This window comes from Ctenocephalides felis, unplaced genomic scaffold (assembly GCF_003426905.1).
Source record: "Ctenocephalides felis isolate EL2017-DRISC unplaced genomic scaffold, ASM342690v1 CF-g0.4_SCAFFOLD_01170, whole genome shotgun sequence".
NCBI classification, from domain to species: domain Eukaryota; kingdom Metazoa; phylum Arthropoda; class Insecta; order Siphonaptera; family Pulicidae; genus Ctenocephalides; species Ctenocephalides felis.
In genome coordinates, this window is record NW_020537324.1 from 80,465,843 (window position 1) to 80,484,380 (window position 18,538).

Genomic DNA, 18,538 nt, shown 5'->3' on the forward strand with positions numbered 1-18,538 from the left:
CTACATTTTGCATTATGTATATGGAGTTGAGAATAGAGTCGCTTTTATTTTACTTTTCTCCAAATAACTTGATTTTCTTCTTGGCCATCATAATTTGTTTACATCAGTAAAACTACATAAAATTTACTAAAATCTAATAAAAAACTGATATATACACTTGCATATTGAAATTTTGAAAAAATCGTAGTAGTTGAAAGCAGACTTTAGAATTTTCATAATTTGCTAGAACATTTTTTACTTTCTTCAAATTATTTTTATTTTTTTTTGCACATTATAGTTTGTTTACATCAGTAAAAGCTAGATAAAATTTGCTAAAATTTAGTAAAAACTGTTATATACACTTGGATATCGAAATTTTGTATAAAATGCGTTGTGATAGATTTACATACTTCTATGTTTCAACCGAATTATATAACTTGTTTTTATTTTTTTTTAATTTTGCATATTATTACTTAATACATCTTTAAAATTAATGTTCGAATATTTTAAAAAAATATAATGCTAGCAGAATAAATTTTAAAAGAATAAAATAAATGTTAAAAGTTATTAGAAGAAGAAGAGTTGAAACTTTTCTAAATAGATATATTATAAATTATCACATATTACGAATTATTCCAAAATTTAATATTAAGTGTATATAACAGTTTTTACTAACTTTTACGAAAAATTTACCTAGTTTTTGCAAAATTTCCAAGATATTCCAAGAAATATAAAATTGTACGGAATTCACATATTGCTAATTATGTTATTAATATAAAAATTAAAAAATCTGTTCACACACACACACATACTTTTTCCTTAAATTTGGTCTCATTCGATTCAGAATGGCTTGAAACGTCGAGAAAACACAAAATTAGCCATTCGGATTTTTTGATGAAAACATAAACTTCTCCTTCGGGAAGTTAATAATAAAACACTTTTTTAAATGTTTTTAATTTCAACAAATACAATAATTTTAAAGTTTTCAAAAAAAATTAGGACTTCTTTTAAATAAAAAATAATTTTTGGTACGGGAATTTCCAGCAATTTGCCTTAAGGCAAGTTGCCTTACTAATTTTTTTCACATTAAAAATTTTTCTAATATGTAAATTCAATTTATTTATTTTCCTGATAACATATTATTCTTCAAAGACTTCGCATAAATATTTCAACCTATTTTGAGAATCTAACATAATTTTCTAATTTTTTAAAGATTGATTTTAATACTAATTACGAATTTAAAAAAATCTGTTCACACACACGCACACACATACTTTTTCCTTAAATTTGGTCTCATTCGATTCAGAATGGCTTGAAACGTCGAGAAAACATAAAATTAGCGAATCGGATTTTTTGATGAAAACATAAACTTCCCCTTCGGGAAGTTAATAATAAAACACTTTTTTAAATGTTTTTAATTTCAAAGGTTTTTTTTCAAAAATCTAATATTTTCAAAGTTTTCAAATTTAAAAAAAAAAAAATTTTTGGTACGGGAATTTCCAGCAATTTGCCTTAAGGCAAGTTGCCATACTAATTTTTTTCACAATAAAAATTTTTCTAATATGTAATTCAATTTATTTATTTTTCCTGATAAAATATTATTTTCAAAGACTTCGCATAAATATTTCAACTTATTTTGAGAATCTAACAGAATTTTCAAATTTTTTAAAGATTGATTTTAATACTAATTACGTATTTAAAAACATCTGTTCACACACACGCACACATATACTTTTTCCTTAAATTTGGTCTCATTTGATTCAGAATGGCTTGAAACGTCGAGAAAATATAAAATTAGCGAATCGGAATTTTTGATGAAAACATAAATTTCTCCTTCGGGAAGTTAATAATAAAACACTTTTTAAATGTTTTTAATTTCAAAAAAGTCTTTTTTTTCAAAAATCTAATATTTTCATTAAAAATGTTCTAATATGTAAATTCAATTTATTTACTTTTCCTGACAAAATATTATTTTTCAAAGACTTCGCATAAATATTCCAACCTATTTTGAGCATCTAACATAATTTTATAATTTTTTAAAGATTTATTTTAATACTAATTACGAATTTAAAAAAAATCTGTTCACACACATACTTTTTCCTTAAATTTGGTCTCATTCGATTCAGAATGGCTTGAAACGTCGAGGAGAAAACATAAAATTAGCGAATCGGATTTTTTGATGAAAACATATACTTCTCCTTCGGAAAGTTAATAAATGTTGAAACAAGTTTTATACAAAATTTAATTTATCAAAGTGAAAATTTATCGTATTTGATTGTCATATTGAAAAAAGTAAAGTTATGTGGAGTTGGTTTCTGATAACATATAATGTTTTTTCTTTTTTTCCAATTTTGGCTGATTTTCAGAAATGGGTGTGGTGAAGACTCAATCTCCGCAAAAACATCAGCAGAATAATAATAATAAGGTTGGTAATAAAAACAAAAGGAAGCGCGACAATAAACCAAAACAGGAGAATAAAAATCAGCAGAATGGAGGACAATTTAATAAAAAGGTGAATGGTGATGCTTTACCGAAGCCGAAAGTTTCTGATTTGGATAAACTAGTCAATGCTAAACCTGCTAAGAAGGATAAGAAAAATAAAGGGCTAGAAAGTAGTCATAATAAACCAGAAAATAAGCCGGAGGAATCAAATAAGAAGGATAAGAAAAATAAAGGGCTAGAAAGTAATCAGAATAAACCAGAAACTAAGACGGAGTTCAATAAAAATAAGTCGGAATCAAATTCAAATAAACAGGACTCTAACAATAAGCAGGAAGTCAATAAAAGTAGTCCTGTCCAACAGCAGGGTAAAAAGAAAAAGACCAGATCACGCAATAAGAAGAACAAAGAACAAAAACCACAGACTACTGTTACATCTGATACATCCCTAAACGATTCAACAAAATCCGTCGACGACCCCATCAAGAACAAACGCCAGAAAAAACGCGAGAAGACAAAGAAAAAACTCCAAGTCTTCAAAGAAAAAGTAGCACAAGCCAAAGAAGGCATCATCAAACCCGACGAACTAAACCTGGAGTCCATCCAAAAAAAAATAGCAGACATCGGAGAACCTAACACCAATTCAGGAAAGAGACGTCTGCGCAAGTTGAAAAAACTGGAAAAATTGGCTTTAGGCAAAACCGATGAAGTCGCTAAAAAAGATGACAAGCAAACCACTAAAACTGTATCCAAATCCGTTAAACGCAAGGAACGACGTGATGGTAAAATCGCGAAGGAAATCGCTGACCAGAAATTACAGAATGAAATTTGGGAAGAGGATACCAAGAAGTGTGAGCAACGGCTTCAGCAGACTAAATCTAAGCCGAAGGCGAAGGAACCTGAAAAAGTCAAGGGTAAAGGTAGTAAAAGACCTATAGAAGACGTTGACGTTGATGATGATGATGAGGATGCTGAATCTGATTACGAAGTCGAACGTATGATAAAAGCTGATAAGGTTACCAAAAAACTTAAGGCCGATGTACCTATGGATTCTGAAGACGAGGATGAGGAAAGTGATGAGATGGAAGTCGAGGAAGATGATGATGACGATGATGATGATGATGCTGAAGCTGAAGCTGAAGATTCACTAGTTGATAATGAAGCCGAAGAATCTGATGATGACGATGAAGAAGCAACAGAAGTCGATGATGAATCTGAAGAAGTTGATGATGAATCTGACGAGGACGAGGAAGACGAGGCTGACACCCATGACGAAACTCTTGATGATTCCCAAATGACTATTGAAGACTCCGATGACGATGACGACGACGTTAAACCAGTTCCTGCAGATACAAAGAAACAATCAAAACAAGTCGATAATAAAACACAAAAGAAATTCCTAAATATTTTAAACAAAACTGAAGATAAAAAAGATGGCGCAAATAAAAATAAGAACCCGAAAGAGCAACCACAGAAAAAGGAACTCGATCCGGAGAAATTGAAACAACTAGTTGGAAAGAATGCTCGATATGTTGTTTTTGTAGGTAATTTACCGTATACTATCGATAAGGATACTTTGAAAACACATTTTGATAAAGCAGGACAGGTAAGCCAATATATATATACTAGGGTGGTCCTTGATATGGACATTTTCGAATTTTATTGCTGCCAGGAGCTCAAATGCTTCGAAATTGATAAATAAAAATACTCTAAACGTTTTAGCTCTTAATATTAACTTTTAGATAGTCCGCAATTTAATCAAAATTTTAAAAATGTTTTTTTAGGTATAACTTAGCGACAAAAGAGGCACAACTAGCGTAACCGCCTAAAAAAAGGGTGATTTTGGGAATTTATATTAAAAAAAACTACTTTATCAATCATTTCAAAATTTTAGGAATATATTTATACATGTTTTAAGAATACATAGTAAAATTTTTGAAGAAAAAAATTAAATATTTTTTAAGTTATCGTCGATCTCCAACGGCGCGACAAAAAAAGGCCCTTCACTGCTGCAGTGATTCCGGCCTTCTACGTGGATGAAATAAAAAAAAAAATTTCGTTGAACTAGATAATATTGTCTGTAAAATGAACTACGATGAAGAAAAAAAAATCAAAAATTGACAAAATGAAGGCGTTTTTTAAAAAAAAGTCGAATTTTACCCAAAATTTTGGTCGTTTTTGGACTGCCAAAATTCGATTTTTGATCCGATCAAAAAATCGATAGTTCATTTTACGGAGAACTATATATAGAACATGTAAAAAAAATTCGATAGTGATCGGATCAATTGTTTTTGGGTAATAATGGAAAAATTAAAAATTCGATTTTTTGAAAATTTCACACTAGTTGTGCCCCTTAAAAGTGACAATTTGTGTCATCTTTTATTGAAAATTCGACGCTCTGCAAAACAGATTTTTTATAATTTGTTTTGTAGAGCGTCGAATTTTGAATAAAACTCGTTCATTTATATCTAAAAAATATTTTTAAAATTTTTGAAATTTTTTCCATGCTTTGATTGAATTGCGCACTATCTAAAAGACAATATTCAAAGCCAAAACTTTCAGAGAATTGTTTTTTATCAATTTTGAAGCCCCTGGTAGCAAGAAAATTCGAAAATGACCATATTAAGGACCACCCTAATATATATTTATCTTTGTAATTATTATTTTGAATACTGATGTTTAATTTTTTTTAGATTAGAGATGTCCGTATAGTTAAAGAAAAGGGTTCTAATAGGCCGAAAGGATTTGCATATGTCGAGCTTACAGATCCAGAAAGTTATCAGGTAATTAAAAATTATACAAGTATATAGACAATTTTTACTATAATTCGAATTTAGCTATAATTTGAAATTAACAATATTATTAACACAATTATACCTTGATTTAGTAAATTTTATCTGTATTTTACTAATTTAAATAATTTATCAATAATCCGGAATGAAAGTTAAGTTATTAGAAGAAAAGTTAAAACTGTGGGGGCGTCCAATAATCACGTGATCCATTTTTTTAGGGATTTTTGGACTCCCCTTTGGCGATATTTAAAATTACCCTCCTCCCCGACCAAATATTACGTGTATTTTTAGTTACGTAAAATTTTCCGAACGAATTTTTCGAATTTACGAAAAATCGTATTTTTTAACTTCCCGTAGGGTAAGTTATTGTAATGGGCCGAAAATCGAAATTGAAATTTTTTACATTTCTCGACGTTTTGAAGGTTTCTGAACGTTTTGGCATACCTCAGAAAGTGTTGTGTTTTTTGTATTTTTTCGTCCACGTTTTCGGGCGCACGGATCAACCGATTTGAATGGTTTAAAAAAACATTTGATCCCTATTGATAGGGAGATGTGCTGATTAGTTTTTGGCAAAGGCAGGTCCAGCAGTTACGGAGATAACGAGCAAAGGAGTGCAGAAAATAGAAATCGAGTTTTTGAGAGAACGGATCATCCGATTTGTATGATCTAAAAACATTCAATTAGTAATAATGATTGGGAGAAGTGTTTATTAGTTTTTGGCAAAGGCAGGCCCAGCCATTTTGAAGATACGGAGCTAAATGTGTAAAAAATAACACATTAGTTTTAACAAAATAATTGATTTGTGAAATAATGATTGAAATTTTTTGGTATATCGAAAATAATTCAGATTTTATTTTTAATTCTGCCTAAAGTTATAATATACTTCAAACAAATAATTCCAACTTTGCGATTCAGTTTATATAATTCTTATAAATATTAGACAATGTTACAATATCTATAATAATCTATTTGAAAACATTCAGTATTCCTCGAACATTTCGTTACGGTACGGGAAGTTCTAGCAATTTGCCTTAAGGCACGATGCCACACACCCCACTAGTTATGTATAATTTTTAATGATTTATAGCGTTATAATTAAATTATAATAATTCAGTGTTCATTAAATTAAATTAAATTTAAAATTGGCGCCACAATTCTTTTTACGGAAAGGTTGGACTGCACTGGTTGTACGAAAGGTTTTCTGGGAATTCCCTATTTATTAGTTTAGTATTTCTTATCTCTTCAGCTCGAATGGTCGAATGACGCTCAGTCTCTTTTCTGTATAAAACTGTGCACGTTTGGTGACTGAAAATAAAATAATTCATTTGAAATAATAATTTATTAATTATTAATTTTATAAAAAGCATTATAAAATTATAAAAAACATTGTGGCGATTTTTAAATCGTATTTAAGTAGTCAAGGAAAGAAATCTTGTAAATGTGATCAATTAATCGTGTGCAAGTTTAATACACTATTATAAATTTCCACGCAAATTAATAGTTTGTTAATTAATTATTAATTTCTGAAAAATTTATTTCAAATTTACAAAAATATTAGTGCCTTTTTTCGTATAATGCTGTGCACATTTGGTGATTGAAATTTATAATTATAATATCCAAAAAATTGCTAATTGTTAATGTTAATTGTTAACAAATGTTGATTTCTAAAAATAGTAGTGATTTTTAAATAGTAACAAATTGTTTTGGGTAAAATGAATTGAAAATAAAGGAAAGAAATCTTGTGAATCTGATCCAAATAAATGTCTAATAAACACTTACAAGTTGTCAGAAAAATTAATAATTTGTTGAATAATTAATAATTTTAAATGAAATCCATTTAATATTTACAAAAATATCAGGGTCTTTTTCGTTTTTTTTGGTGACTGAAACTTCTAATTATAATCAAAAAAATTGCTAATTGTTAATTTAGCAATTGTTGATTCTAAAAAAATAGTCATTATTAAATAGTATCAAATAGTCTTCGGTAAAATAAATAAATAAAAATAAAGAAAAAAATTTTTGTGAATGTTATCATTAAAATTGTTTAATAAACAATTATAAATTGCCAGGAAAATTATTAATTTATTATTTAATAATTTTTGTGAAAAACCCATTTTAACTTTACCAAAAAAATAGTGGTTATTATTAAATAGTAACAAATAGACATGGACAAAAAATTTGTAAATCTTACCGGTAAAATTGTTTAATAAGCAATTATAAATTGCTAGGAAAATAATACTTTATTACTTAATCATTTTTGTGAAAAACCCATTTTAACTTTACCAAAAAATAGTGGTTATTATTAAATAGTAATAAATAGACATGGACAGAAATTTTGTAAATCTTACCGGTAAAATTGTTTAATAAACACTTATAAATTGCCAGTGCCAATATTAAAATTAATACTTTATTTAATAATAATTTTTGTAAAAAAAATCTATTTTAATTTTACAAAAAAATAGTGGTTATTATTAAATAGTAATAAATAGACATGGACAGAAATTTTGTAAATCTTACTATTAAAATTGTTTCATAAACACTTATAAATTGCCAAGAAAATTAATACTTCATTAATTAATAATTTTTGTGAAAAATCCGTTTTAACTTTACCAAAAAAATAGTGGTTATTATCAAATAGTAATAAATAGACACGGAAAGAATTTTTGTAAATCTTACTATTAAAATTGTTTAATAAGCAATTATAAATTGCCAGGAAAATTATTAATTTATTATTTAATTATTTTTGTGAAAAATCCATTTTAACTTTACCAAAAAAAATAGTGGTTATTATTAAATAGTAATAAATAGACATGGACAAAAATTTTGTAAATCTTACCGGTAAAATTGTTTAATAAACACTTATAATTGCCAGTGCCAATATTAAAATTAATACTTTATTTAATAATAATTTTTGTAAAAAAAATCTATTTTAATTTACAAAAAAATAGTGGTTATTATTAAATAGTAATAAATAGACATGGACAGAATTTTGTAAATCTTACTATTAAAATTGTTTAATAAACAATTATAAATTGCCAAAAAATTATTAATTTATTAATTAATAATTTTTGTGAAAAATCCGTTTTAACTTTACCAAAAAAATAGTGGTTATTATTAAATAGTAATAAATAGACATGGACAGAAATTTTGTAAATCTTACCGTTAAAATTGTTTAATAAGCAATTATAAATTGCCAGGAAAATTAATACTTTATTACTTAATAATTTTTGTGAAAAATTCATTTTAAGTTTACCAAAAAAATAGTGGTTATTATTAAATAGTAATAAATAGACATGGACAGAAATTTTGTAAATCTTGTCGTTAAAATTGTTTAATAAGCAAGTATAAACTGCCAGGAAAATTATTAATTTAATAATTAATAATTTTTGTGAAAACTCCGTTTTAACTTTACCAAAAAAATAGTGGTTATTATTAAATAGTAATGAATACACATGGACAGAGATTTTATAAATCTTATCGTTAAAATTGTTTAATAAACAATTATAAATTGCCAAGAAAATTAATACTTTATTAAATAATAATTTTTGTGAAAAATCCATTTTAACTTTACCAAAAAAAATAGTGGTTATTATTAAACAGTAATAAATAGACATGGACAGAAATTTTGTAAATCTTACCGTTAAAATTGTTTAATAAGCAATTATAAATTGCCAGGAAAATTAATACTTTATTACTTAATAATTTTTGTGAAAAATTCATTTTAAGTTTACCAAAAAAATAGTGGTTATTATTAAATAGTAATAAGTAGACATGGAAAGAATTTTTGTAAATCTTACCATTAAAATGGTTTAATAAGGAATTATATATTGCCAGGAAAATTAATACTTTAGTATTTAATAATTTTTGTGAAAAATCCGTTTTAACTTTACTAAATATATAGTGGTGATTATTAAATAGTAGACATGGGTAAACATAAACACAGAAAATCACATAAGTCTGGTAGAAAAAAATCACATAAATCTAAAGACAAGAAATCTCGTAGATCTGAAGCAAAGAAATCTCATAAAACTAAATATGAATATGAATCTGATGATATAAGTAGCTCCTCAGAGAGTTCTGTATCAAATAAAGTTACCAGTAATAGTATTCGAGATCGAAGGAAAAATGTGTTGCATGAATCTAATGTTAAGAAACTTCAACCTAAGCTCTTGAAAAATGCTCTTGAACAAAATATTGAACAGGTCTCTCCAACAAGATCTTGGGATGATATTACGATGTCTGAAGAACCTCCAATTTTTGAATCGTCATCAAGTGATGAAAATTGGACATCAACAGCCAAAAATCGCAAACCAAAACTGGACCACCAAGATAAGAAATCTCGTAGATCTGAAGCAAAGAAATCTCATAAAAGTAAATATGAATCTGATAATACCAGTAGCTCCTCAGAAAGTTCTGTATCAAATAAAGTTACCAGTAATAGTACTCGAGATCAAAGGAAAAATGTGTCAAGTGTTGAAATAAGTGACCACCCTGATTTCAATTATTCTGAAATCCCCCAAGACCTCTTCGAAGTCCCCGAAGACTACTCTCTATGCCATTGTGTGCCGAAGACTTCATCATGGGTGCAGGCATTGCTTTACAATTCCGTTATAGATTTGGAAGAGTTGCAGATTTATTACTACAAAGACCCCGAACAGGTGGCTTTGCATACCTTAAAGATAACCAAAGGTTTATTTACTATTTAGTAACGAAACAAAGAAGTTCTGGTAAGCCTTGTATAGAAGCTTTAGAATCATCGTTTGAAGAACATGAGGAAGCATATGCTGAAAAATAATGTGACTAAATTGGCTATGCCAAAAATTGGTTGCGGCTTGGACAGACTAAGATGGGATGATGTTTCTCGATTGATAAAGAGAATATTTAGAAATGATGGGATTGAGATTCTGTGTGTTTTGTCGATGGACCAAATATACTGGTTATGCATCATCTAGGAGACTAGCAAATGGTAATTAAATTAAGTGATTATCTTTTAACTCGAATTATTGATCTGGGAGATAATTATTTTATTAAACTAGAAATGATTGAGTTGTAGGATGGTATATAAATCAAAACAGTCAGATTCATTTTTAACTTCTCGTAGGTTAGTTATAGTAATGGGCCGAAAATCGAAAATGAAAATTTTTGCATTTCTCGACGTTTTGAAGGTTTCTGAACATTTTACTGGCATACCTCAGAAACTAAATGGATGTGTGTGTGTGTGTTTTGTATGTCCGCATTTTTTCGTCCACGTTTTCGGGCGCACGGATCAACCGATTTGAATGGTTTAAAAAACATTCCATTCCTATTGATAGGGAGATGTGCTGATTAGTTTTTAGCAAAGGCAGGTCCAGCCGTTACGGAGATACAGAGCAAAGAGTGCCGAAAATAAAAATCGAGATTTTGAGAGAACTGAGTATCGGATTTGAATGATCTACAAAACATTTAGTTCGTAATGATGGGGAAAAGTGGTTATTACTATTTAAATTGGTTATTATTATTTAAAGGTAGGGCCAGCGGTTTCGGAGATACCGAGCAAAATGTTGAAAAAATGGCAGTTTTTGAGAGAACTAAGCGTCCGATTTAAATGATTCAAAGAACTTTCTGCTTGTTTCAAGAAAAAATTGCTTTTGAAAAAAAAAATTGTTTCTAAGCTAAGCACAGTCTAAGCGCCACTCTGGTACAAATGTTTACCCGAGTGCGATAAGACTGTTGTAGCACTTTTCCAATTTTGTGAGAAAACTATTGAAAAATATGCAAATGTGATCATTTGCAATATTTAGGACATTTTTTTACATTTCTTCAAATAATTTTTGATTTTCTTCTCGGACATTATAATTTGTTTACATCAGTAACTCAGTAGAAACTAGATAAAATTTACTAAATTCTAGTAGAAATCGTAATATACATTTGCATATTGAAATTTTCAAAAATTTGTAGTTGAAATGCGGACTTTAGTTTTTTGATAATTCGCATTATGTATATGGAGTTCGGGAATTGGGAATGGAGTACTATTTTTTTTCACTTTTCTTTAAATAACTTTTGATTTTTTTCTTGGACATTATAATTTGTTAACACCAGTAAAAACTAGATAAAATTTACTAAAATCCAGTAAAAACTGTTATACACATTTTGATATCAAAATTTTGAATAATTCGTAATTGAAATGCGGACTTTAGTTTTTTGATAATTCGCATTATATGTATATGAAGTTTGGGAATTGGGAATAGAGTCGCATTTTTTTACTTTTCTTCAAATAACTTTTGATTTTCTTCTCGGATATTATAATTTGTTTACATCAGTAAAAACTAGATAAAATTTACTAAAATCTAGTAAAAAAGGTTTGTACACTTGGATATTAAAATATTGTATAAAATTAGTTATTGTAGCATTAGTGAGGCACTTTTATGTTTCAACTGTTCTACATAATTTTTCTTGTTAATTTTATGTTGCATATCTTTCCAAAAACAAAATTTATAAATTAAATCCGTTTGCTTCACATTTCAACTAAATATCTTTAAGTTAAATTTAGAAGAGTTTATGTTCGAGCGTATAATCTTAAAGAAAAAATATAAAATAGTTCTCTAAATGATCAAAATTAATTTAATAATTTTATAAAGTTCATGAATTACTAATGAATTATTAGTTTTAAATAAGTATAAATATTTTATCTTCTATATATTTCCTGACGAAATAACTCCAGAACGCACGAACTGATTTCGACAATTTTGCATTTGTTGGAAAGGTCACTAAGAAAATTAGTGGTGGATGGCATCGTGCCCTAATGCAAATTGCTGGAACTTCACGCACCGTAATTAAAAATTCGAGTAATGACATTAGTGAGACTTATCAGAATTGTGCTTGGTTAAGTCAACGAGCAATTCTTGCCGTAAAGTATAATGATGTAGACGCACTGAATTTCACCATTCAATCAAAAATTGCTGGCGATTTGGTGACATACCAATGATTCCGACTGGCCTTCCGTTTGACTTCAAACGATTGTAATTGTGTTTGCGGGATAAATTTCAAATAGATTATTTAGAAAATCATTGTTTTTCACATGGGCAGTTATACGTTGCCTGTTCACGAGTTGGAAAACCATCCGTTTTGTTTGTGTTAACGTCAGACCAAAAAACAAAAAATGTGGTTTACCAAAGAGCACTTCAATGAAACGGATAATTTGCTGATTCACTTTCATTTACTTAGAGAAGTTCAACTAAAATACACTTCATTTTTGTAATCGAAATAAATTCATTACTGTTGTATAATAAAATCAAATTTTTCCTTTTCAAATATAAAACGAACAAAAAATTTCTTCATCTTTCTCACGAAACCATGTGGTGGCGAAACGGAGTTCGTCGGGTTTGCTAGTAATTTTATAAAGTTCATGAATTACTAATGAATTATTAGTTTTAGTTATTGAATACAAATATTTAAATAAGTATAAATATTTATTTAACTATAAATATTCATATAAATATATAAATAATTGTATTAATATAATTTTCTATTTATTTTTTAGAGAGCTTTATCCCTCCATCATTCGATGGTAGGTGGTCGTCGAATAAACGTCCTCTACACCCAACCTGGTCACAAAAAGAGTGCAGAGGCCAAAAAAATTGTCAAACAAAAAAATTTCAAACTGGGCGCAATGAGGAAACAAGGAATGCTTGCAGGAAGCGTAAAACAAACACAGAGCAGGAACGCTCGAAGGAACAAAGCCAAAGGAAAAGATGGTGCTAAGAAGCACCGGGATGAATAGATTTAGTATTATTAATAAATGAAATTTTTATGCTATTGTTATATTATTATTGTCGACTGTTGGGTTGTATTGACTGATGTGATGTCTAAGTCTGAGAGAAAACGTTTGCCAGAAGAGAAGATTTATATCGATGTATGGAAATTTGATTTTTATGCATTTGTTTTGACATTGTAATCATATAAGTGTAGAAATAAATGCAGGAGTAACATATCAAGAGTTTTCTATTTGTTTGCAAATTACATAAATGTTAAGGTTATGATGTTAAAGTTTTTCCTAAATTAATTATTTTTTAACTTCCCGTAGGGCAAGTTATAGTAATCGCAAAAAAATCGAAAATGAAAATTTTTATATATCTTTACGTTTCAAAGGTTTCTGAACATTTTGGCATACCTTAGAAAAAATGGATGTATGTGTGTGTGTGTATGCATGTGCGGATACAAATTTTCGTCGACGATTTCGGAAACACGGATAAAGGGATTTGAATAAATAAAAAACACTCTATTCGTATTGCTAAGGAGACGTGCTGATTAGTTTTTGGCGAAGGCAGGTCTAGCCGTTCCGAAGATACGGGGCAAAAAGTGCCAAAACTGGTAACTCGGTTTTTAAGAGAACGGAGCATCCGATTTTAATAATTCAAAAAACATTTTCATGAAGGCAGGTCTAGTGGTTTCGGAGATCTAGTAAAAAAAGTAAAAAAAAAACGCCATCTGGCGGTCAAAAATGATCATTAGACATATGCGCATCAAATTATCAGATATTTTATAGAGATTTTAACAATGAGTATAAATTTGGTTTACATTCCTATGGGTTCCGTACCAATGTTTATCCGTTAGACAGCGACGCGGCGCTTACGCGCTTTATATTTTGTCTCTATGCAGTTAAAGCAGTACGTTTGCTTTGAAAAAAAAGTTCAGGATTTCCAAAATATGTCAAAATGAAGAAATCATTTTTTTTCAAAAAAATTTTTTGTCTTCAAAAAAAAAATTTTGTTTTTCAAAAGAAAGTAATTTGTCAAAAAGAAAGTAAGTTGTCAAATTTATAGTTTCTCAAAAATCTAATTTCTCAGAGTTAATTTTTTTCCAAAATGTTAATCTAAAAAAAAAATAATTTTTGGTACTGGAAGTTCCAGAAATTTGCCTTAAGAAATGTCTGAAAATTTTGTAATTTGTTAGAACCGTATAAGTGAACTTCAGAAATTAAAAGTTTAGGTACAGAACCCCGAAAAAATTGCAACAAAATTAGTACACATGTTTAAAATATCTGATAATTTGATGTGCAATATCATTTTTCTTTACATTTTCTTCAGTATCTCCGAAACCGATAGACCTGCATTTCCAAAAGTTTAATAAATTCTTCATATCATCAATACAAGTAAAATGTTTTTTGAATTATTAAAATCGGACGTTCCGTTCTCTTAAAAACTGAGTTACCATTTTTTGTCGCTTCTTGCCCGTATCTTCGAAACGGCTAGACCTGCCTTTGCCAAAAAATAATCACCACATCTCCGTATCAATACGAATCGAATGTTTTTTGAATTATTCAAATCGGTTGATCGGTGTTCCCGAAATTCATTTTTTCTAAGGTATGCCAAAATGTTCAGAAACTTCTGAAACGTAAAGATATATAAAATGTTTCATTTTACATTTTTTTTGCGATTACCCTACGGGAAGTTAAGGTTAAGGTTACTTACTCTGTGTTTGACGAATTATACTCGCCATAGAGTAGTATGACGAGTATATTCGTAATTATAGTAAATAATAAATATCATTCATCGTACATGCCAATAGCAACTTGATCTGTGTTTGACGAATATACTCGTCATGGAGCATTATATCGTAATAATAAATAAAAAATATCATTTACCGTACTTACATCTTACCAACAGCAATTTACTCTGTGTTTGACGAATATACTCATCATGGAGTATGATGAGAATATTCGTAATAATAAATAAAAATATTATTTATCGTACATCTTACCATTAGCAACTTACTTTGTGTTTGATGAATATACTTGTCATGTGTCGTCAAGTGAGCGACACTTATTGTTAAATTATAAATTCAATTTCAAAATATTTTAACAAAAAAAAAATTAAATCGTTTTGTTAGATTTCAGAAAGTTCATGCAACTTCTTTAAGGTAAAAATCGTAAACTTGCAGTCTAGAGTCTGGACTAGGGAATGCAATACCGATGGAAAATTTCAATACCGGTATTTCGGCAATTTTTCATTTTTAAACCGGAATACCGGTAAATTACCGGTATTTTTATTATCTTAAACAAACGTAAACAAAATTGAAAGTTACTAGTACAATATAAAAAAATGTATATACAACTACAACTATATTCAACTAAACAATAAAATAAAACAATAAGTAATTTAAAGAATAATTTAACAAAAGTATATCCAATTTAATTAATTCATTATCACTATCGAGTATATTGAGACTTTTCACGAAAACAAACTTATGAATAAGAAAGACCGAAAACTCATAAAAAAACATATTTCTTACATTATTATAATATACTGTATTGTCTGTATCCGATGTGTTAGATTAGCATAATCTCGAATATTAAAAAAAAATTTATTTTTCTACACTAATTTAAGATCTGATACTTTGTCAAGACGAACAATAAGTTACTATAATTGTTGAGTATTGTCATTTAAAACAATGTGATGCTTCTATAGTATTTTCAAGCTTCTAAACGTCTTCGAAAAATAATATTTTTAAATTGTAATGAGAAGCAAAAATATTTAGTAATTATCATAATTATTATATATAAAGTTAGAAACAAAATAAAGATTACGCAGAGGTAATCTGTATGATATAAAATATTTGGCGCAAATATCACTTAAAAAACCGTTACATTTTTACAAAAGATGATACAAACATCATTATCTATCAGTCCAATTCTATTTATTAAACGCGATATGAAGCCCTTTGGAAAGCAATAAATATTCAGTTTAATGACGAGTTGAGATAATATTTGACATTTGTTTATCTTATAGAATCACTTGAAGATATAGCTGTTTATGCGATTGTAGAATTTAAAGATAAATTTGTTCCGAGAAAATTAAACTTTAGTGTATTTTGTATCAAATAGCGCTTATGTAAAAATACCGAAAATACCGATATTTTTAGGGTAAATTCCGGTATTAATACCACCGAAAATCGGGCGGTTTACCGGTATCGCATTCCCTAGTACACAGCACAAATGTTTTCAGGCATTTTTCATTAAATCAAGATTTGTAGTGCGATGTAATTTTAAAATGTTTATTTATCTATGCCGCAACTGTACACCCTCTCAAGCATTTAATAGTTTATTTGCAGACAGCTTCTTTGTTATTTTGCTATTCATAAAATTTACCTAATGTCCATTGGACAGATGTAAATTATATCCAAAATAAAAAAAAAAAATATCTATGCCGATTTCCTTGTTGATATCGGTAATCTTACAACGACAGGATTCTATTCACATACACAACGACTAATCCCAATCGACTCGTGTTGAAAGATATGGTCGAGAGTGAATGAGTGGTGGGTAACGCTATTTCCGTTGCTTTTGTACGGATTTATACACTAGTCGCGCCTAAAGAAGTTTTACTACTTGCAGTCCAGACTATTTACGTGTATGTTTATTCATCATGTATGAATATAACATAATTATCCATTATCCTTTTTCTAGGAAGAGAAAAAGATCCAAGAACGCAAACGCAACGTCCTCTACCTAATTTCCCACTATCTGCGAGACAACGGCTTCCGTCTAACATCCGAGACGCTATTTCAAGAAGGACAACTGTCCGAGACCTTCCAAGTGTGCGACAATATAGATTTGGAGACGATTCTGCAGGAATACGAGAACTACTACTATCTGAAATTCCAGAAACAACCTAAGATCATCAAGAAGGTGAAGAATGATACTAGCATCGCCAGTTTTGATAACAAAATTAGGAAGGTGAAGAGCATTAGTAGCAGCGAAAGCAAAAAGAGTGCCTCTGATGTTGCACCGAAAGACCGAAAGACTCGAATGAGAAGAAGATGCCGTCGAATATGTCGATAAAGGTCAGTAGGAAATGTAATGAAAATCTCTTTAATTTCCCGTAGGTAGTTATAGTAATGGGCCGAAAATCGAAAATGAAAATTTTTGCATTTCTCGACGTTTTGAAGGTTTCTGAACATTTTTAAGGGGCATACCTCAGAAACTAAATGAATGTGTGTGTGTATGTATGTATGGATACAATTTTTCGTCTACGTATTCGGGTGTACGGATCAACCGATTTGAAAAACCGGTTCAAAAAACATTCAATTCCTATTGATAGGGAGATGTGCTGATTAGTTTTTGGCAAAGGCAGGTCCAGCCGTTACGGAGATACGGAGCAAAGAGTGCAGAAAATAGAAATCGAGTTTTTGAGAGAACGGAGTGTCGGATTTGAATGATCTAAAAACTCTCAGTTCGTAATGACGGGGAAAAGTGGTTATTAGTTTTTGGCAAAGGTAGGCCCAGCAGTTTCGGAGATACAGAGCTAAATATTAAAAAAATGGCAGTTTTTGAGAGAACTGAGCGTCCGATTTAAATGATTCAAAGAACTTTCTGCTTGTTTCAACAAAATAATTGCTTTTGGAAAAAAATTTGCTTCTAATTTTTTTTAAAATATTTTCGTAATTTTGGATTAAAAATTCAAAAAATTACCCAGGCTAAGCACAGTCTATGCGTCACTCTGGTGCAAATGTTTACCCAAATGCGTTTAGACTGTGACTATACGGGAGCACTTTTTCAATTTTGTGAAAACTATTGAAAAATGTGAAAATGCCGCCAAGCTAAGCACAGTATAAGTGAAAATGTCGCACAGAATTATTTGCAAATGCGTTTAGACTGTGACTATACAGGAGCACTTTTTAACTTTTGTGAAAACTATTGAAAAATGTGAAAATGCCGCCAAGCTAAGCACAGTATAAGTGAAAATGTCGCACAGAATTATTTGCAAATGCGTTTAGACTGTGACTATACAGGAGCACTTTTTAAATTTTGTGAAAACTATTGAAAAATGTGAAAATGCCGCCAATATAAGCACAGTATAAGTGAAAATGTCGCACAGAATTATTTGCAAATGCGTTTAGACTGTGACTATACAGGAGCACTTTTTACTTTTGTGAAACTATTGAAAAATTGAAATGCCGCTAGCTAATCACAACAGTATAGTGAAAATGTCGACAGAATTATTTGCAAAGGCGTTTAGACTGTGAATATACAGAGCACTTTTTAACTTTTGTGAAAACTATTGAAAAATGTGAAAATGCCGCAAGCTAAGCACAGTATAAGTGAAAATGTCGCACAGAATTTTTGCAAATGCGTTTAGACTGTGACTATACGGAGCACACTTTTTAACTTTTGTGAAAACTATTGAAAAATGTGAAAATGCCGCCAATCTAAGCACAGTAATAAGTGAAAATGTCGCACAGAATTATTTGCAAATGCGTTTAGACTTTGACTATACAGAGCACACTTTTTAACTTTTGTGAAAACTATTGAAAAATGTGAAAATGCCGCTAAGCTAAGCACAGTATAAGTG

The 18,538-nt window shown here is 29.3% G+C and overlaps 1 protein-coding gene across 1 annotated transcript; it reads left to right on the forward strand.

Moving 5' to 3' along the window:
- The first annotated feature begins 2,343 nt into the window (after window positions 1-2,343).
- On the forward strand, window positions 2,344-13,078 carry LOC113368251 (glutamic acid-rich protein-like). The gene is made up of 3 exons (XM_026609812.1): window positions 2,344-4,024; window positions 5,112-5,201; window positions 12,730-13,078. The coding sequence occupies exons 1-3, from the start codon at window positions 2,348-2,350 to the stop codon at window positions 12,967-12,969; spliced, it is 2,007 nt and encodes a 668-aa protein (XP_026465597.1). The 5' UTR covers window positions 2,344-2,347; the 3' UTR covers window positions 12,970-13,078.
- The last annotated feature ends 5,460 nt before the right edge of the window (window positions 13,079-18,538 follow it).

Coding starts and splice junctions, on each gene's coding strand:
- LOC113368251 (XM_026609812.1), top strand. CDS start 2,348: ATGGGTGTGGTGAAGACTCAATCTCCGCAAAAACATCAGCAGAATAAT. Junction 4,025..5,111: donor ATTTTGATAAAGCAGGACAG/GTAAGCCAATAT, acceptor AATTTTTTTTAG/ATTAGAGATGTCCGTATAGT. Junction 5,202..12,729: donor CAGATCCAGAAAGTTATCAG/GTAATTAAAAAT, acceptor TTTATTTTTTAG/AGAGCTTTATCCCTCCATCA.